This window comes from Monodelphis domestica, chromosome 5, assembly GCF_027887165.1.
Source record: "Monodelphis domestica isolate mMonDom1 chromosome 5, mMonDom1.pri, whole genome shotgun sequence".
NCBI classification, from domain to species: domain Eukaryota; kingdom Metazoa; phylum Chordata; class Mammalia; order Didelphimorphia; family Didelphidae; genus Monodelphis; species Monodelphis domestica.
The window spans coordinates 208796051-208817376 of NC_077231.1; the positions used below are offsets into that span (position 1 = coordinate 208796051).

Genomic DNA, 21326 nt, shown 5'->3' on the forward strand with positions numbered 1-21326 from the left:
GGAGAGGTGGTGCCACTGGCTATGTACTGTGTTGTCCCCTGTTAAAACATTGGCCCCTTGAAGACCCGAACTGCTTCACCTTAGTATTTGTGTGAATATCTGCTACAGTCAGCACTTAACATATAAATGCCTGCTTGGTATTAATTATCTAATTGGTCTAGATCTTGGTACCTTCAGATTCCTTCATCAAGGGGAACAAGATGATCTCTTACTTTTATTGGATGTCCCCTCTATTAACCAGTTTTTCCAGTCTTCCAGTTCAAATACCAATCTCATTGACAAAACTGAAGCAAAATAAGGATTGGACAGGTGTGCCATCTTTTGGCTGCCAGTTATCATCATCTTCATCATCATCATCATCATCATCTTGTCCACTGCGGGGGTGGGGTGGGGTGAGGCAACCTCTAACTTTTTTTGATCCTCATTTCTTCCCCAACATTGCTTTTTATTCTTCTTAACTTTAGCATTCTCAGCTTTCACACTACCAACACTATTCTGATAGTCCTGTGCCATACTTTTTTGAATCTCTTCTGTTACTTCCTCTCATTCATTTCATCTTATGTTCTGTTGCATTGGGGGATGGAGGTGGGGGCTATGTATGAATGGACCTGTGGGTTCATTGGGGTAGGGAACTTCTAAAGAAGGTCTTTCTGACACCGTGGAGGGGGAGGAGGATAAGCATGCCAAACCCATTACACATATTTGATTTACCAATGCTGGTAACTTCTAGAATGTATAATCTTAGAGAGCTACTCTGAAGAGGATCATAGCATCAAATTGTAAAAGGTGCAATTTAAACCCAGATTTTCTTGACTCTGAAGCCCAACTCTCAATCCCCTGGGTAACACTGCTTTAAGACAATTTGAATTAATTGGTGATTTCTTTGTGCATTCATAATAGTCTCATTATATAATGAATGTTTTCTCCTGGGAATTATTTTCTTTTGGTTCTGAACCCTTTTTTTAATCTGCTCTTTATAGATCTAGGGTAGATGTAGGGGAAAGGAATATTGTGAAGGGTGATTCAACTGGATATGACAGTTGGCTGGATTGGGAAAAGAAAGAGCGGTGTTCCTGCAGAGCAATGATCAAGTTGTTGACTTGTCTTGAGGACAGGATTAGCAATCAGAAGACCCGGTTTCCTATTTCAGGTCAGTTACCTCTCTAGGTCTCATCTGAGGTTAGAATTCAGGAGTCAGCAAATTATTGCGGTCTTATGACCCCTTTTTGCATTTCAAAATTAATTTTTATTGTTTTAAAACATTTAAAACTGTTCTTAGTCTGAAAGCTGTACAAAACAGGTGGCTTGGGCTGTGGTTTGTGAAATCCTGGTCTAATTGAGAAATTATAGATTTAGAGTCGAGGCCAAAGAGTTTAACTCCCTTCATTTTACAGATAGGAAGTTATGCCCCAGATGATGTGCCACCATCAATGTATTAATTAGTAGGGTCACAGCTAGGAAGTGTCTAAGGCCAGATTTGAACCCTCCCATCTCTCGACCTGGCTGAGCCACCTGGCAGCTTTTCTTTCCCTTTTAATCTGTAATTCTGAGATTGTATCTTTTTTGTATAAGGTACCCCCAAAGTCTTTGTTTGTAGAGCTTAAAACTGCACCAAATTTTTTGGAAACATCTGACCCAGAGAGTCTTGTGAGCGCAAATCACCACCTTATGTAGCGAATCCAACTGGGACTGCAACTCCCGCCCTACCCCACTAGGGGGCGGAGCTCCTATTCAAAACTCAAGGCGGGAAGGTGGGGCAGAAAAAGAAAACCCCAAACCACGTGTATGGCTTCGTGACCCGGAAGTATTCTTCATCTCACTTTTCTCCGCCCTTCCGCTTCCGTCACCCCCCCTCACAAAGGAATAGTGCTTATTGGTTTGGCCTCTTGATTCAGCTGCTACCGCCGCCCCTGTAACCACCATCACCATGTTCCAATTTTTGGTGAGTGCCAGCCTCGCTTCCCCTTTCTGCCTCCGCCCTGGCGGCGTCGGGGATTGTGCGGGGGTAGGAGGGGATAATTGGGAGCGGCTCCCTGGACTAAAAGACCTGTCGGGCCCCTTCCCTTAGCCGGGAGGAGCCCCGGGGACCCCCGCGGGGCATGACGGGGCGTGGCGAGGAGGGCGGGGTCTGCGGGTGAGTCTTCTGGCCCACCGCCTCACTTTCCTGGGCTAAGTATCCCTTCAGCCCGTGGTGCTGGGACCCTCGGTCCTAAGTTTTTAATCTCCTCACCTGGCCCCCCGATCGTTCCCCAGTTCTCTTTGCTGGGTTTGTTCTCGTCTGGTCGATTTTGTTGTTCTCTACGCAGACCTCTTCTCCCCTCCTGTTCTGGAAACACCCATAAAGTTGTCATCCGATCTGAACACACCCTGCCAAGCGCTAGGCTTCTGAAATGATAAAGTAAATTGAAGTTGGCTGTCTCACCCCTTGTCCTGCTTCTCCACAGCCGAAGGCTTCCATTCCACACCTTGTTTTTCTCTGGTATAGCCTAAGGATTGTAAAGCCTGTTGCTGTATTTTTGATGCCTTTTTTTGGGGAAGCAGAGGAGGAAGCGAGTAAGGAGAGTGTTTATTTTTCCAACTTTTCAATGTAGCTATCCCAGTTGTAGCCCTGCTAATTGTCTAGAGGAGGTGAAAACTAGAAATTAATATGTTCAAAATATAGTAAGTAATGAAGGGGACTGGACCAAGACTTATCAGAAACTGCAGTGGACTTACTGTACCTACACAGGGCTTTATGGTTCTCAGATATTGAAGATTTTTGTTTGGGTTGTGAATTGCTGGAACAGTTCTTAGTGTTGTACCCAACTTTTTCCAAAGTGTTTCATGAGGGAAAATGAATTGCCATGAAGGAGTGCAGTATTTGTCGTAAATTAAAAAACAAAACAAAACTTTCATCTAAACTTGATTTGTTTCTCCCCTTTTTAAGGAATTTGTGTGCTTTATAGAGGGATGGTGCAAGTTTCATGAGATAACTGCCAATAAGTTTCCAAATCAAATTATTAAAATAAGTAAATGCTTATTTTATGTTTTGAAATACCAGATTCTTAAGGCTTTAATGTTTTGTAAGTGACATATAGTTGAATGTCTTTTGGGTGACCTATTTAACTTGGCCTTTTGAGCATAGGGAATATAAGGTTTCTTTCTTATAGTATTAATCAGAAAGTTGTTTTAAACATATCCTGAAATGAAACAATCTACTGGCAAGGAGCTTGCATCCTAATACAGAAGAGAAGTATTTATATAAATATATACAACAAATATAAAGAGAATAAATGAAAATACATAAATCCCAGTTAAATCCAAGGTAGTTTGGAAGAGAGAACACTAAGATTTGGGAAGAGAACAGATTATTTTTTAACAAGTTGTACCTTTTATGAGCTATATACCCTATTCTGAAACATTGACAGTTATCTACTTAATTATCTTGGGCAATTAGGTGGATTGAATGCCAGGCCTGGAATCTGGAAGACTCATCTTCATGAGTTCAGTTCTGGCCTCAAGACACTTAACTAGCAATGTTACCTGGAGTAAGGTACTTAACCTGTTTGTCCCCCTTTTTTATCTGTAAAATGGAGAAGAAATTGGCAGACGCTTTCAAGTATTTTTGTCAAGAAAACCCCAAATCAGGTCATAGAGTCACATAGGACTGAACAGCAGAAGTCCCACTGCCACTACTCCCCCCCCCCAACAAAATTCCAGAGTAATGGCATTCCATGACATGTAATGACTTCCAGTTGTTTGCCTTATTAATTCTAATGTTATTTCACCCCTCCCATTTCTCTGGATTCTCTGTGGGTATTTAATCTTAACTAGTGTTATTTAACTTTTATTTAACTACAATTTTTCAATAGGCCTGACTGTAGTAGAGGATTCCTATTTCCTACCATTGCTTCATTATCTGCAATGCTTTTCACCACTTTTTTAGGTTCTGCCTAGTTCAAGTTCTACTTTGTCCATGAATTAATATACTGTATGACTGTTAGAGTCTTCATTGAGCTCTTCTGTGACATCTTGTATTTTTCATTTGTATTGTTAAATCATTACCCTTAATTATATCATATATTTTTTAACATTTCCTATATGTAAGATAATATAGTAGGTGCTTTCTTGCATTGTTATTTAACTCTTTCTTTGTATAAATCTAGTCCTTCAAAAAATTTAAAACCCTTACCATCTGTCTTAAAATTGATACTAAGTATCTGTTCTAAGGCAGAAGAGCTAATGATATGGGGTAGGCAATTGGGGTTAAGTCACACAGCTAGGAAGTGTCTGCAGCACATTTGAGCCCAGGACCTCCCAGGCTTGGCCTCCATCCTCTGAACCATCTAGCTGATCCCTTATCTAGTTTTAACTAGATTGAAAGCTCTTTGACTTTTTGTAGTACAATGCTGAGTACATGAGCTTTCAGTACATATTTGGACAATGGAATATATTTTAGATCTGTGCTTTTTGCATCCATCTCTTTTAATTTCATATCTGCCACCTTATCTCACATCTGTATTACTAATATAGTCAGAAACCTTCTCTCATTGGTTCTTCAACCTCTCATTTTTTCTAATTGAGGAGTCAGCAAGCTATGATCTATAGGCCGAGCCTTACCACTTTATTTTAAAATGCAAAAACATTTCTTAGTTCCCTGGTAATACTAAAGGAAATAGCTGGTGGTAGGATTTGACCCTGAGACAATATTACAGACTTATTTTCTAATTCATTCTATAGTTCAGTTTGACAAATAAATTAAGTTCCAGTTTATTGTACCATAAACTGGGAATACAAAAATATCTTCATAGCCCGGAGTTTACATTCCATTAAGGGACACAATAGATATGTAAGTAAACATGAAGTAATTTGAGGTCAGTGATTATCATTAATTATTGGGGGCATCAAGGAAGATTTCATTAGGAAGTAGAACTTGTGCTAAAGCCTTAAAAAAAGTAAGAATTTTGAGAAATGTTATTACAGGTGTAGAGGGTGAAAGATTATTGTTCAATTTAGCTGGATCAACTAGTAGAATACAGGGAATTATATGAAATAAGACTAGGAAGATAGGTGGAAATCAGATCAAAGATACTGAGAGACATTGTGGTATAGCATAACACTATATTTGTAGTCCTGCATCACCAATTGGTATTGGATGTTTTTAAATGGGTGTGTTGTAAGCATCTCAAACTCAAAATGAATAAAACAGGAGTAATTTGGACCCCCTACTCACCTGGAACTTCCCTATTTCTGTTGAGGGCATCACCATCCTGGTAACCTAAGTTTGTGTACTCATCATTTCCCAACTGGCTACTCTCCTGGACTTCATCATTGTTTCCATTGTTTCTGCAAGATTGAATCAACTCTGAAACTTACACCTCCTCAGGACATCCTGTCCCTGGGGTTCCTGTATTCCTTTGATTGGAGAGAATGGAGGATGGACATCAGAGCCCTTCCCATATCTTTCATTTTATGTAGAGGCCCAGGTACCACCTGGCCTGGAGAACTTTTACTACCTTTTCCTTGGACATACTTTCTCCCTGCTATTTTGCTTTTGATATTTATGCTGTAGCTTGAGAACACCTTGAGGATTGGGATGTCTTTTACCCTTTTTTTGTATTCACAGCACTTAGCATAGTGCCTGGCACATAGTAGATGTTTAATAAATGTTTATTGACTTACTACTCAGTGTCATTCCCAACTACATGATTTCATCCACTCTCAAAGATCTAATCAGTTATCAAAGTATATATTTTAAATTCTTATTTTCTGTCTTAGATTTGATACTGTGTATTGGTTCTAAGGCAGAAGAGCAATAAAAGCTAGGCAGTGGGGGTTGACTTGCCCAGGGTCACACAGCTAGGAAATGTCTGAAGTCACATTTGAATCTAAGACTTCCTGGTCTCTGAGCCACCTCTGCGATATTTCTTGCATCTGTTCTCTTTCTACTCATAACCCTAACCCTAGTTCAGGTGTGCATCACCTATTTCAATAACCTTTCAACTGATTTCCCTCCTTTACCTTTTCCTCTCCAGTATATCCTACATATTGTTGTTAAAGTTATTTTCCTAAAATGGAAGCCTGACTATGTTCCAGTCCCCACTTTGTAAGCTACAGTGGCTCCCTGTTAACCTGAAGTATAAAATAAACTCCTCTGTTTGACTTTTCAAGCCTTTCCCAACCTAGGCTCAATTTTATGTTTTCTCCTTTATATCTTACTTCTTCCATGTTCTGTGGTCTAGGTACATGGTACTGTTTGCCCTTCCTCCATCTCCTGTCTTGGTGCCTTTAGTGAAGTCCCCCATTCTTGGAATGCACTGCCTCCTCACTGCTGCTTTTTTAAATTCCTACTTTCCTTTAAGACTTATCTGGGACAGCATTTTCTACCTGATGTCTTTTTCTGACACAGCTAGTTGGATAGAGTGCAATATCTGGAGTCAGAAAGAGCATAATTCAAATCCAACCTCAGCTGTTTGCTAGCTGTGTGACCCTGAGCAAATCACTTAACCTGTGTTTGCCTCAGTTTCTTCATCCATAAAATGGGGATAATTATAGCACTTAATTCCCAGAATTGTTTTGAAGATCAAATGAGATAATAATTGTAAATCATTTGGCACATAGTAAGAGTTATATCAATTTTTGTTTAAAGATAGATGCTATTATAAAAGTTTTGCAAAAATTGAAGCTGGAAGAGGTTAAATGATTTGCTTAGGACCACTGAGCCTGCAAGTGTCTGAGGCAAGATTTGACTGGATGCCAAAGTCCAATGTTGCACTCTATTGGCTGTGCCACCAATCTGCCAACATTCTCCTATCAATATTATTTTGGTCACTTTGTGAAAGATTATCTGAATAGGAGAGAGATTGGAAGTAAAGAGAGCAATTAGGTTATTATAATAGTCTGGGCAAAGGATGATGAGGACTTGAATTAAAATGATGATTGAGTGAGGGGAGATAAGGGAGCAAAGGACTATAAATGTGGTGATAGAATTGATAGGATTTAGGGGATGAAGGAGAGTAAGAGTGGATGATTGGGGTTGGGAAATAAGGGAACTCTTAGAGAAATAGGAGGCAAGCTTGTCTGACTACAAGCCAGCTACCAGATTAAACATCATGGCATTTCTTGCTTAAGAGCCATCACTACCTTCTCATTTTTCTGGCTTTTTGGTGAGGATTAATTTCCAAAAACTTTGTGGTGAAATTTTGATTACCAGAAGAAGGTACTTGTAGCCAGAAGGGAAGGTCCTTGCTTATGTCTAGATTTTCTTTTCCCCAGGGAATCTTGAGAAAGTTTATAGTGGGGAAGTATGTGGAATGGCAACTGGCTTGGAGATGCATGCCACAAAAGCAAGGCTTCAGAAGCTACTGTTAGATCCTGCTGACCTACTGGCTGGGAGAGTAGGACATGCTGAATACATAATAGAGAGACAATTCCCTATATACCTAATATGCACCCCTCCCAAATAGACAGGCTTTATATTACAAAGTACTGTTGTCTGTATAGTTTAAGCAACCTGGAAATGCTTATTCCTGAATAAATGGATGCCTCGTGTTTTTTACTTTTCTTATGTCAGAATTTAGTCTCAGTAAAGTTCCTGGGATAGAGTATATTAGAAAACTGAAATAGTGTGAATTATTTTTTAATTTTGGTTCTTGGACTGATTTCATTGGGTTAATCCCACTCTTTGTGACCCCATTTGGAATTTTCTTGGCAAAGATACTGGAGTGATTTACCATTTTCTTCTCTAGCTTATTTTACAGATGAGGAAACTAAGGCAAACAGAATTAAGTGACTTGCCCAGTATCACACAGCTAGTAGTTATCTGATATCACATTTGAACACAGAACCTTCCATCTCCAGGCCTGACTATTCACTGAACCACTTAGCTAGAATAGATTTTAGGTGCTAAATTATTTAGCCTTGGCAACCCAGGGAACAGAAAATGCAAAATGATCCTAATTCCTGTGTGGCCTCTTATGCTTATGCAGTGTTGGCCAAAATGACACACACACATACACACACACACACACACACACACACACACACACACACACACACACACACACACAAAAGGACAAAGGATACTAAGAATTGTACAGCTTTTAGAGATTGTAACCAATCTGAACTCAGTTTTTAGTGCTCTAAAGTAAGGTTCATGGCCAGTGACCATCAAATGGACACACCATTGGAGTAACTGAATCATCAAATTTTAACATTCCTTCTATAAAGTAAGGAGACAAAAGGAAGTTGCAGCTAAATGAAAGATGGCTCATAAATTCTTCTTGAAGAAGGAAACAAAGAAGTTGGCAAATTTGGTTTTAGAGTTGATACATTCAAATGAAACAATAAATCTTATTTCATGGTACATTTGATATTTTATTTCAGTACTCATGGTGAAAGTTTGTAAAAAAGACCATCATGAATATAATTGTAGTGTGGGCATTTGATGCAGAGGATGATAGAAAACTTAAGTGAAAAGCTTTTTAAGGTCCATTTAATTTAATTTGGAAGTTCTTAATACTTGGTGACAAGTGAAAATGTATGTATAGGGGAGATCAGCAAAAATGTTGGAAATTATAGCTAAAGATTAAGAGAAGAAGGGGGATGGCAAGCGAGGTCGATCAGTGGATAGAGAGTCAGGCCTGGATATGGGAGGTCCTGGGTTAAAATCCGAAAAATATTAGACAAAATGATTGAAAACTCCAGGTACTGAGGATCCCTTCCTGCTTTCCTATCCCTACAGGAGCTTTATGAGAATGATTTTCCCATATGTTGAGGGAATCTTTAATAGGGCTAGGGAAGAACAGGCAGGCTTTTGCAGGCAGTGTTGTGTAGTATATCATATCTTTGCAGTGGAATTATTGATCAGGAGGTGAAGCATTTTTCTATGTTTATTGACTGTTAAGGAGGCATTTGAATGGGTAGAGATCTGCAGTATGATGTGCCTAATGCTTATGTTGAGCCCATAGAGGAATCCTTGAAAAGTGCAATAGAGATACATAGAGTTGTTTGACATTCTGATTATTACTAAATGGAACCTAGAGTGGGTTAGTTGTATTGTAAATTGTATTTGGTATGAATTTTTTGACACCATCTGGGAAGATGTCAAGTGCAGGGTTCAAGTCAAAAAGAGGGAATGATGGGGGAATTAGATGGCTCAAAGGATAAGAGAGCCAGGCCCAGAGATGGGAGGATCCTGTATTCAAATATGGTCTCAGACACTTCCTAGGTGTGTTAGGTGTGTTAAGGTGTGCCACTTAATTCCCATTGCCTGGCCCTTATGGCTCTTCTTCCGTGGAACCAATATATAGTATTGACTCTAAGATAGAAGGTAAGGGTTTAAAAAAAAAAGGAGGTGGTATAGAGAATTCCCTCTGGTTTATCTGGTTTTTCCAGATTCTCCTGTTTGTGAATAGATTTGTGTTTATTTCTTTCAAGTCTCAGAATATTGCTGAGCCTTCTAAGTGAAATCCAAAATCAATCAAGAGTTTGGCCTAACTCTACATAAGGGGGGAAAAGGTAGTAGCCTGAGATGTAATTGGGTGAATAATCCACATATAGTTAGTCTGTCAGCACATACATCTTGGATGGATACAACAGATGTATAATAAAATGCGACCAGAATTGAAACGGAAGAATCAGATTTACAGGAGTGAGAGTGGGAAATTGTGTAGTAAGTACTTTTAATAACTCCAAGCATCTCCCAGAAACAGAAACCTATATTTTTATTTTTATTTGACTTATTTGTGCCTTTTCTTTTTATATGAAACATTTATGAATATTTCCTTCTTTTCTACCTGGTAAGCTTTCCTTTTTAGCAAAGAATAAAAACCAGTTAAATAAATACAACTGCTATACTGATTTCAGTATGACAGTGCATGTATCATTCTTCTAATTTCTAATGAAAGGACAGAGGTACATTTCTTTATTTTTTTCTAAGACCCAAGTTCAAAACCTTTTTTCTTTTAAGTAAAATTTTATTTCATAATAAAAATTTTAAAATAACATCTTTTGTTCTTACATTATCTATATAATCCCAAAATATCCCTGTCTTTTAAATATCAGTATTTTTCTGGTGATCTCATATGACTGCAAACCATAAATACTCAGGATCGTAGGTCACCTAAAGAACAATGGAGAGATGCATAGTCGACAAATATTAAAACCAGCTACATATGGTGAAGAATTATGCATTAAAAATACCATCAAAGATGTAGGCCTGGAAAAGGAGGCAGAACCATTTGAATGGTGAATTTATGCGATTGTAGGGAAGTACCAGCAATGATGAAATGACAGATTCACAAAGTATATTTGGTTCTTTGAGAGCCTATGATAAAAAATTGGTCACATTCACAAAGGTCTTTTAGTGCTGATTTAGTTTTTTAAAAAAATTCTGTATTCTAATGACTATAGTTAATCCTTTTGGTCTAACAGGCTAGAATAAAAAGTGCATATTTTATTTAGTATGTATATACTAACTTAAAGTGAATTAACTTTCCTTTTGACAAATTGGTAACACATTTTTGAGACATAACCTCTGGCAAAATGTTAAATGTATTCAGACTAGGGTTTTAAATGACTTCTGTTTAGATAGTTTTATATAGTTACTATGATGATTGCAATCCTGCTCTAATTCCCAGGGAAATTGAAAAATTGAAACTTTTAGAAGTAATTTAGACACAGGTCTAGAGAGGAACTACAGACATTTAGTCTGAATTTCTAATTTTTTCGGAAGATAAAAATGAGACTCAGAGAAGCTTGTGCTACAAAGTAAGTTGTATAAATTATTTTAACTCTTCGTACTTAAAAACATTAAAACTATTTTGTTTTTTAAGCTAGTTCTATTTTGCCTTCACATTTATTTGTTTACAGAAAGAGTTTGGATAGTTTGGGAGGTGGCATGGTTATATGGAAAGATAATTTTCTTGAGAACTTGAACATGTTACTTTGTGAGAGACCTTTCTTCGTGTCCAGTCTTTTTTTTTCTCTCAATTTTTTGAACCAGAGGAACTTGAAATTTATATAAGTACAAGCATTTCTTGTTATTTAGTTGTATCCTACTCTTTATGACCTCTGGGGTTTTCTTGGCAAAGATGTCAGAATGGTTGGCCATTTCCTTCTCCAGATCATTTGACAGATGAGGAAACTGAGGCAAACAGGGGTAAATGATTTGCCCAGGGTCATACAACTAGGAAGTGTCTAAGACCAGATGTGAATTCTGGTAGAGGAGTCTTCCTGATTTTAGGCCTGGGATTGTAACATCTGACTGCTCCACAAGAATAAGTAGTAAGATAAAGCTGTATTTTGCCCTAAAGTTTGACCAGAGCGATTTATTTTTATTATTACTATATCAAAGAAACCATAATAATTAAATACTTAGCCTCTGATTTGTTTTTTTGGCAAAAAAATATTGCTTTGATTAATCTCTTTTCTCCACTCCATTCCTACCCCCCCCCCCCAACCATATTAGATGTTTGACATTGAGAGATTTTAATTGACAGTGAAAGCCACTGATAGAGAATGAACACAGTAGAATTAAAATAAAGGAAAAATATGTTTCTTAAAGAGATTTTAGCTACTATAAAATAACGCTTGTAGGCATAGGGCAGTATTTTCCACAGACATTGAATGATTTGTTACTTGCTAATTAGGCTTCATATATTGGTGTAGGAAGACAAAACCCTTGTCCTAAGAATGAAATGTACTTTAGAGATGGAAAGGCGGAAGATGCTATAGATACTATAGATATATGCTATAGATATAGAAAGCTAGACTGAAGAGTGGGAAAAACTAAAGACAAGTAAACCAAAGTAATGAGGATCTCAAGTAATAAATATAGTGGCAGTGTGAGTTGGAGGATGGATATGGAAGATGTTGCAGATAACTGATTAGATATAGAGAATATGAGGACGATGAGTTGGAGATGATTAATTCAGATATATATTTTTTTAATTTTATAGTATTTTATTTGATCATTTTCATGCATTTTTCATTAAAGACAAAGATCATTTTCTTTTCCTCCCTCCCCCCCCCTCCCCCCCCCCCCCCCGTGGCTGACGCGTGATTCCACTGGTATCATATGTGTTCTTGACTCGAACCCATTGCCATGTTTAATTCAGATATTTTAAGTCTAGATGATTGAAAGGATGGATGGTGGTGGCATCAACAAAAAATTAAATTGGGAGAAAAAGAATTTTTTGGGGGGAGCAGAGGAGATTAATTTGGTTTTATGTTGAATTTGAGGTGTTAAATTTGAATTTTATGTGTGAATTTGAGGAAATATATAGGACAACTCTCCAGGATGCTGTTGCAGATTTATAGGGAAAACATTTTTTTTTGGTGGGGGTGAGGGCTTCTAATAATTGAAGCTTTGGGAGTAGATGCAATAGCTGAGGGGGAAAATATAGAAAAAGTTATAAGGGCTAAGGATCTTTAGGGTTTTGCCCACATTTAGAAGGCAGGAGGAAAATAGTAATTTATGTTGTACTGGTCAGACAAGCAGGAAGGTATTACCGTGGAAGCTTAATTTAAAAAGACAGTCAAAAAAGATTGACAAGTTCAAGGAGAAAGACTAAGAACGCCAGTTGTAGAGATTTTTGGAGACTTTGGAGAAAGTTTTAGTAGAATGGGGACAGAAGCTACATTGTGGGGCTGTGAAGTAATAAGAGGGTGGGGAAGTACAGATATTGAGTGTAGACTTCTCTTTCCAGAAGTTTAGCAGCAAAGGGGAGAAAAAAGAGAAGACATCTTATGTGATTGAGAAGATTTTTCTGGATGGAGAGATCTGAGTGTGTTTATGGGCAGCTCAGACAGAATTGATCAGTAGATTGAAGATAGACATGCAGCAGGGATGAGATCCATGTGGAGAGGTTTAGCCTTGGCAAGGAAAACAACTTTGTACTTTAAGACTGGATCAGAAGATAGGACAGAATTTCATCACATCTATCTGTAGAATAATACCTGTCATTTACTCTAGGGAAGATGTTACAGTATTTGATTTGATGTTAAGCTTTCTTGGCTACCTTTTCTTATAAGTGGAGAGAAGAGCTCAACACTCACAACCTTTTCTTTCTCAAAAATCACTTATTTATTTATTTGTTTGTTTGTTTGTTTGTTTGTTTTTGATCCCATACCTTCCATCTTGGAATCAATACTGTGTATTGGTTCTAAGGCAGAAGAGTGGTAAGGGCTAGGCAATGGGGGTTAGGTAACTTGACCAGGGCCACCCAGCTGGGAAGTGTCCGAGGTTAGATTTGAACCCAGGACCTTCTGTCTCAAGGCCTGGCTCTCAATCCACTGAGCTATCCAGCTGACCCCACTCACAACTTTTTAATTAAAGTTTTGTCAAAAATTTGTGTAAACCAATACAAATAAGGAACAAACCCCTAAGAACATTATCTGATGTGAACAATTTAAAGAATTTAAATGTTAAAATAGTTTACTGTCCCCTGTTGATCTAAAGTCTTGTTTTTATATAGTTGCATTCAATGTGTATGTTAATTCTGCTTTTGGTTTTTATCTTTCCACATTTTTTTATATTTCTTATTTGTAACAACAACATTCCATTACATTGCTATGCTATATTTTTATTGTCATTCCCCAAATCTTTGGTTACATTAGTTATCAGTTTGCTTTTATAAATAAAGCAATACAAATTACTTTGTGTAGCTATAGTTCCCTCTCTTTTTATTTATTTTTAAAAAAATCCTTACCTTCTGTCTTAGAGTCAATACTGTGTATTGCTTCCAAGGCAGAAGAGCATTAAGGCTAGATAATGGGGGTTAAGTGACTTGCCCAGGGTCTCACAGTTTAAGAAGTATCTGAAGCTAGAGTTGAACCCAGGATCTGACTCTAGGCTATCCACAGAATTGCCTAGTCTGCCCCCTTCTTCTCTTTTTTATTAAAAAACTCTGGGATATATGCCTACTATTGGGATCATTGGGTCAAGGGGGATACAATCAATTTTATAACTCCACCATGTATTGCCAAGAGTTGTTCTACAAAAAAGAATGTCAATTTTTTAAATTTCATTTTGCAATCAAATGAGATAATATTTGTAAAGTTACTTAGCATGGTACCTGTTACTTAGTAGGCCCTATATAAATACTTAATCCCTTCCCTTCTCCCTTTACATCTGTAACGCCTGTTCCATTCTTTCCTTTAGCTAGGATTTACACTCGGCAATGTGGTTGGGATGTATCTGGCTCAGAACTATGATGTAAGTGACTGTTATCCAAGACCTTTTTGTTTCTATTGAAGTGTTTTATAGTAATTTACCATAATCATGGGTACTTTCTTTGCCAGAATCCCAGCAAAAACAAGGAGCAGTTTTCTCTTAAATATTTAAGGGATGATGACTGAGGTTTAAATCTTGGAGTAAATCCAGCATTTAGTGGAGATTTTTCTATCATACTTGAACATCGCCATAATGTTTATCTCTCTCTCAACTCACCACAAGAGGGCAACTTGTTAACATTTGAGAGAACCTTTCCAGTGAGTTTATACTATAATTTGTTAGTCCTGAGTTAATATTATTTCATTTAATTGGGACTCCTCTTCAGTTCCTTTGAAAAACCAAGTAGAAAGGGTATAAAAGACTTTGGCAGTATAGTTTTCGCTTTCCATCATTCCCATTTGTAGAGAAAAATAATTATAGTAACAATTTACTAATAATTTTGGAGACTAATTTTTATAGTCAGCTTCTGCAAGTTGTTCAGAGTTCTTCAGAACTGTCTAAGGAGGCAAGATGGTTTTTCAGATAGAGCAACAAACTTAGTAGTTCATATATGGGCTTAGACATTTACTGGCTATGTGAACCCTGGAAAAATAAGAGTCCCTCTTAATCTTGGTTTCCTCATCTTGTCAAATGAAGATTATAATAGTACATATCTTACAGAGTTGTTGATGAAGATTCACAGGATTTTACACACACACACACACACACACACACACACACACACACACACACACACACACACACACACACACACACCCCAGAGGAGAAACACAGAAGGTTTTGCAAATCTTAAATCACCATAAAAATGTTAGCTATTTATCTTCATTATCATTAGGAGATGCCATTAAGCCTTTACTGATGGAGAAGGAAGTTTATTTTCCCCATGTCAGAATAAATCATTGATAAAAGCAGACTGGAAACTCAGGATTCCTATCTATGAAAGTGGAGTTTGGAGTGAGGTGGAATGGAGTGAAATGAACCTCTGAAAAGATTTTTAGAGGGGGAAGGATTTTTTTGCCTTAAAAAACAATATGTAAAATGATGTTAGTTTTCAAGAGTAAGATTTTTAGCACAATTAAGAACATTTGCAGTATCAACTTTCTCATTGAAATAAAATTTCCTTGTTATAGGTTTCATTCATTTATATAGCATTTGAATATGTGGTGTACTGGAAAATAGAGAAAATGTCCATGTTTTCAGGGAAGCCTCCTCTTTTAACTTAATAAGTTCTTGTATAATTAACATTCAAGTAGCAATATTAGTACTTCTTAGACCTGTGATTTGACAAATCTTTTGGAAATAAATGTAAACTTGTAAAATTTATCACATATATTTATGAAATATATGTTTGTCCTTTGTGGATAGGTGGAAAAGGGAGAGGGGAGAGAGTATTGGTTAGATGCAAAGTTAAAATCCTTTCTTTTCTTTTCAAAGATTCCGAATTTGGCCAAAAAGCTTGAAGAGATTAAAAAAGATGTAGATGCCAAGAAGAAACCTCCAAATGCTTAATGTCAACAGCAAGTAATGTCATCTGGATGCTCTCCTATTCTCTTCTCCAGGACTGGATTACTTTCTTCACCCTGAGGTTGCCTTTGAGCTAAAATACACCCATCATGCCAAAACTACCCTTTACTTCTCCTCTTGGACTCCTCTGACCTCTATACATGTGTGGGAGATTCTGATACTTGAATTACAGGTGCTTGACTAGGAAATGCTAGTTTGATTTGTGGTCTCTCCCCATACCTTTTAAATTGTGGATTTCTAGAGATTTTCTGAAGTTGCTTTTTATATGGCTGAATAGATGGGAGTATATTAATTCTCTAATTATGTCTACCACTCTGGGTGCTTTATAAGCATTTAGTATCAAAACAGTATTGTTCCAAATCAATTAAAACCATTATGTAGCAACTGATTTATGGTGACTTCCATTTATTTTATGTCCTAGTACCACAGTTTTATAATTGTAACCAGTTAAATAATGATTGAGTATTCCCCTCCTACCCCACTCCCCACGCACCTCTTAGGTACTCAACATTGTGTTAGATGCTCTGGGGGGCTAAAAAAAGAAATATGACCTTAAATTTGCTCTTGGGATTACTCTCCTTGGAGTGCATTTTCTTTTTAAAATTTTTAAAATTGATTAATTTAGAGTATTTTTCCAGGATTAAAAAAATAATGTTCTTTCTCTCCCCTCCCCCAACCCCCTCCCATAGCCAACACACAATTCCACTGGGTTTTACATGTGTCATTGGTCAAGACCTGTTTCCACGTTACTGATATTTGCACTGGGGTGATCATTTAGAGTCTACATCCCAAATCATATCCCCATTGACCCATGTGATCAAGCAGCTGTTTTTCTCCTGTTTCTACTCCCACAGATTGTGGATAGTGTCCTTTAGAATTGTCCTGGATCATTGCATTGCTACTTGTAGAGAAGTCATTACATTCGATTGTACTATAGTGTATCAGTCTCTGTGTACAATGTTCTCCTGCTCCTTTCATTCTGCATTAATTCCTGGAGGTTGTTCCAGTCCCCATGGAATTCCTCCAGTTCATTATTTCTTGAGCACAATAGTATTCCCTCATCAACATATACCACAATTGGTTCAGCCATTCCCTAATTGAAGGGCATCCCCTCGTTTTCCAATTTTTTGCAACCACAAAGAGCACAGCTATGAATTTTCTTGTACAAGTCTTTTTCCTTATTTCTTTGGGGTACAAACCCAGCAGTGCTATGACTAGATCAAAGAGTAGACAGTCTTTTTGCACCTTTTGGGTATAGTTCCAAATTGCCCTCCATAATGGTTGGATCAATTCACAAGTCCACCAGCAATGCATTAATGTCTCAACTTTGCCACATCCCCTCCAACATTCATTACTTTCTTTTGCTATCATGTTAACTAATATGCTAGGTATGAGGTGGTACCTCAGAGTTGTTTTGATTTGCATTTCTCTGATTATAAGAGTGGAATGCATGTTCCTATAATTAATATGCCTATTTTGTCCTATCTTTCCTCCTAAATGTCATCATTCTCATTTTAAGGAGATTTAACTATTTGTGATATATGAAAGGTTGTATATAAAGGAAATATTTGTTACACCATACTTTTATATTTATTTTAATTATTTCAAAGATATGTCGTCTGAAAAAAGATTTTGACTTAGCCCATGTAATTTTTGTTTTACAAATTCCATATTTACTTTAAGGAGCATTTCATCATTCTGTGAATTTAATTCTCTTTGATGACCTCCACTGCTGGGCAGATGAAATACCAATCCACACATTAATTTAAAAGCATATATTTTAAGATATGCCAAAATCAAATATTATTTTATTAGGTGTTCTGCTTTAGTGAGACTTGTGGATTAAAAAAAATTTTTTTTATCAACCTCCCTGGTGGTGTCATCTAGGTTATTTAACAGAACTTAAAAACAGAAAGAAATAATTTTTCATGCTTTTCTAAATACTCAGCATAGCAGTATATTATGTGATTATGAAATAAAGAATTTAACCAACCCACCTTCAATCTCCCAGAACTTAGATATATAAAGCTGTAGACTTCCATTATCATATCCCTTGGGAAACCACAAACATGTCTAAATGATGTTTGCATTGTATAGTTCCCCTGTAGTAAGGAACCTGGTATGGTGGGAGCAGTGCTGGATTTGATACCTGGAGACCAGGGCTACAAACATGTGCCTTTTTAATGCTTGTGTGACCTGGCTCAAGGAATATCACCTTTCTAGGCCTCTGTTTCTCTTTATAATGAAAGTATTGAAGGGAAGGATCTCTAAAAGCCCTTCTAATTCTAAAATCTCTTCAGTTATGTTCCATCAACATTACTTTTGGACCTAATTTCTAAACCTCATAATAAAATTTTACTCTTTTTTTGGGGGGGGGCGTGGCATTGCAGGGAGAGAGCAAGAGAAGAGAGGAGCACAATGGTTTTGACCAGCTGGGGCTATTTTGGATTTGAGGCTAGACCTATTGATTTCTTTGCTGGTCTACAAATGCAGGTCACCTGCTTTACAACTTATTTTGTTTAGAGTTGGGCAGTGAGAAGTTCAAATCTCTTAGCCATTATATAGCAGAGATGGGACTGAAAGCAAGGTCTTTCTGACTTGAAGGCTTTCTGTTTCATACTAAGGCTTACTGCTTTTGACCAGCTAGTCTAACCCACCTGGTTAGAACCACTTGGTTCTGAATGATTTTTAGCTGTTTTCAAACATCAGATCTCTTCTTAAAGGACTACTTAATATTAAAGAAGATCTCTCCAAGTTCTATATTTCATTAGTAAAGACCTATGTAGAATGCATAAAGAGATTTGCTAGTAACATGAATTTTTTGGGGGTGATGTGAGATGGGCAAAAGTCTGAGGATAATTTATTTCTCTGTCTTGTACTAACTATAATGCCAGAGAATACTAATAGCTAAACCAGGACTTGGTCTGTTAATCTTGGATCTTCACTAGATCTACAAAAGAGCATGATGTAAATGGAGTGACCATTGGATGTGGATTCTGAAGATGAAGGTATGGATTCTCCTTTAGTTCTTTAGTTATGATTTTTGGTGTGACTTTGAATCAGTTCCCACATCTATAAAATGGGGGTAATATTTCTACCACCTACCATATAAGGATCTTGAGAAGCTCAAATGAGATATATACATAGTACACTTTTCTAAACTTTATGTAGAATGTAATTTTACAAAAGTACTCACTGTACTTTTTACATTATGAATAAATAGAAAAAGTGTTCTGCCAAAAAAGGGAAGGTCTGATATTTCATTGGCTGAAATTATTAATGCCTTTTGCTGCTTCTGATTTGGTGTTTTATGCTGCTGTAAACTTTGGTTCTCTGCTGCTTAAGCTAAAGGAACAGTTTTACTACCCCATTTCATTTTTCCACCTAATTTACTCCCCTTCAATTTCCATTTGTGTAAATGTAGGTAAAATAGAAGACATCCATACATGAGTATTTTTAAATATGTTCAGAGTATATATACATATATTTATAGCACATAATGTTTTCATTTCCACTCACCCTTTGGATATTATTTCAATGTTTGTATTTTCCCTATGGTCTGCACCTTTTTCAGTGTGCTCTGATTAGCCTCTGTAAAAGGAACATTACTATAATGGAGGAAAAGAGCTTTCTCTTATATTTCCTCTACTATAATTTGCATATAGCATTTTTTCATTTTTGCTTTCTTTGATTATATTCATAGTTGAAAGATTGATAAATTACATGAATAAAAAGTGAACCATGATTTATTTGTCATAAATTTCAATGTAAGATTCTAATCCATTTCCATCAAGAGAAAAAGCAACCTCTATGAGTAAATAATACAATTTAAAATAATTATATGCTTTTCGTTAATTACCAAAAATTATTTAGCATTTCCTGGTTAATTTGTTTTTCAAAGTCTATTTTTATCAAGCATTTCTTGTCACATCTCCTCATTGAATAATAATTAAAAAATTAAAACTCATAACAAATATATGGTCTACCCTATGCCCAAAGGGCTATAAAACAGTACACACCTTTTGACCCAGCAATATTATTACTAGGTTTGTATCCCAAAGAGATTTTAAAAAAGGGGAGAATCTTATAGGTACAAAAACATTTAAAGCAGTTCTTTTTAAGGGGGCAAAGATTTGGAAAGTGAGGGGATACCTATCAATTGGAGTATGGCTAAGTAAGTTATAGTATATGATTGTAATAGAAACTGAAGCAAAGTAAAATAAGCAGAATCAGGAGAACATTATATAGTGACAAGAATACTGTATAATGAACAACTGAATAACAGCAATACAGTGATCCAAAACTATCCCAGAGGACTCATGATAAATGCCATTTCCAGAGAAAAAGAACTGAGTCTGTATCCAGACCAAGGTTTCTTTACTTTCTTAATTTTTTTTCTATTTGCATGGAAAAATGTTTTCCATGATTGCATATGTAAAATATATATGAGATTTCTTACCATCTCAAAGCTGTGGGAAGGAAAAGAGGGAGAGAATTGAAGATTCAATATTCTTGGAAAAATGTTGGAAACTTTTACATGTAATTGGGGAAAAATAAAAATGTTGGAAACTTTTTACATGTGATTGGGGAAAAATAAAAGTAAAAAGTAAAAAACGAATATACAGTCTATCACAACAAATTTGTACTTGTAACCATATCTAAAAATGTATGTCTCATTGTGTATTTTGAGTTCATCATCTTTATGGCGGGAGTGAATGACTTCCCAAGTGGATGATACCAAGTTAAAATGTATTTGGGAAATGTTTAGCAAAAGTACTAAATACAACATAGGTAATGTTAGTGTGGAGTTTTCTAAGTTAATATGTGACCCACAGTTATGAGGATATATAAAGGACAAGTCAGGCCCACTGAGGAAAGCAGCCATGCTTGTCTGAGATTGCTGGCAAGGTCCCATTCTCACACAAAGGCGTTACTGCTCTCAGCCAAAGGTTATCATTAAACCCACTCTGAAGAGCAAAGAAATCTTTGTAATATCATGACTGAAAGTACCAAACCTGCCTTTTCCTAAGTACATAGAATAGATTAGTTATCACTCTTTCTCAATTTGCTTATGTCTGTAATAGTGACTATGGTAACATTCTTGTGTGAAGCCATTTTCATAAACATTATCCTGTGGGAAAGTAACACCCCCCAAGAATGTTGTAATGCTTGGTACACTACTCTATAAAAGTCTTTCTCTTTGTCATAATAAACAGTTTGTGGACGTCATGCCTTCCCATCTGACTCTTGCTTTTTTATCTCTTCATCTATTTGTAGATCTCTAGATCTACCTGTCTATCTACCTATTTTTTTTTCTTCCTCAATGATGGCTCTCCGTTCATAGTGCCCCCAACATACAGGTATCCATTTCTATTTGGGTTTGACACCTGCTTTCAGACAATATGTAGCTATTTGGATCCTTGATTGAGATGAACTAATTTCTCCTTATTGCTGGGGCCCTGGACTTGGGGAAGGAAATATGATGAGATACTTGTATAGCCTTAAAAAGGGAGTTTACATACATTCTCAAGTGTTCAAGTTACATCTTTCCTGAGTCTGAGAAACATAATCGTTCAATCCACTAACA

The 21326-nt window shown here is 36.7% G+C and overlaps 1 protein-coding gene across 1 annotated transcript; it reads left to right on the plus strand.

Annotated features, from left to right (window-relative positions):
* The first annotated feature begins 1780 nt into the window (after nt 1-1780).
* Nucleotides 1781-20968, plus strand: STMP1 (short transmembrane mitochondrial protein 1). The gene is made up of 3 exons (XM_007504379.3): nt 1781-1942; nt 14144-14197; nt 15650-20968. Exons 1-3 carry the CDS (start codon nt 1928-1930, stop codon nt 15722-15724), a joined length of 144 nt encoding a protein of 47 aa, XP_007504441.1. The 5' UTR covers nt 1781-1927; the 3' UTR covers nt 15725-20968.
* The last annotated feature ends 358 nt before the right edge of the window (nt 20969-21326 follow it).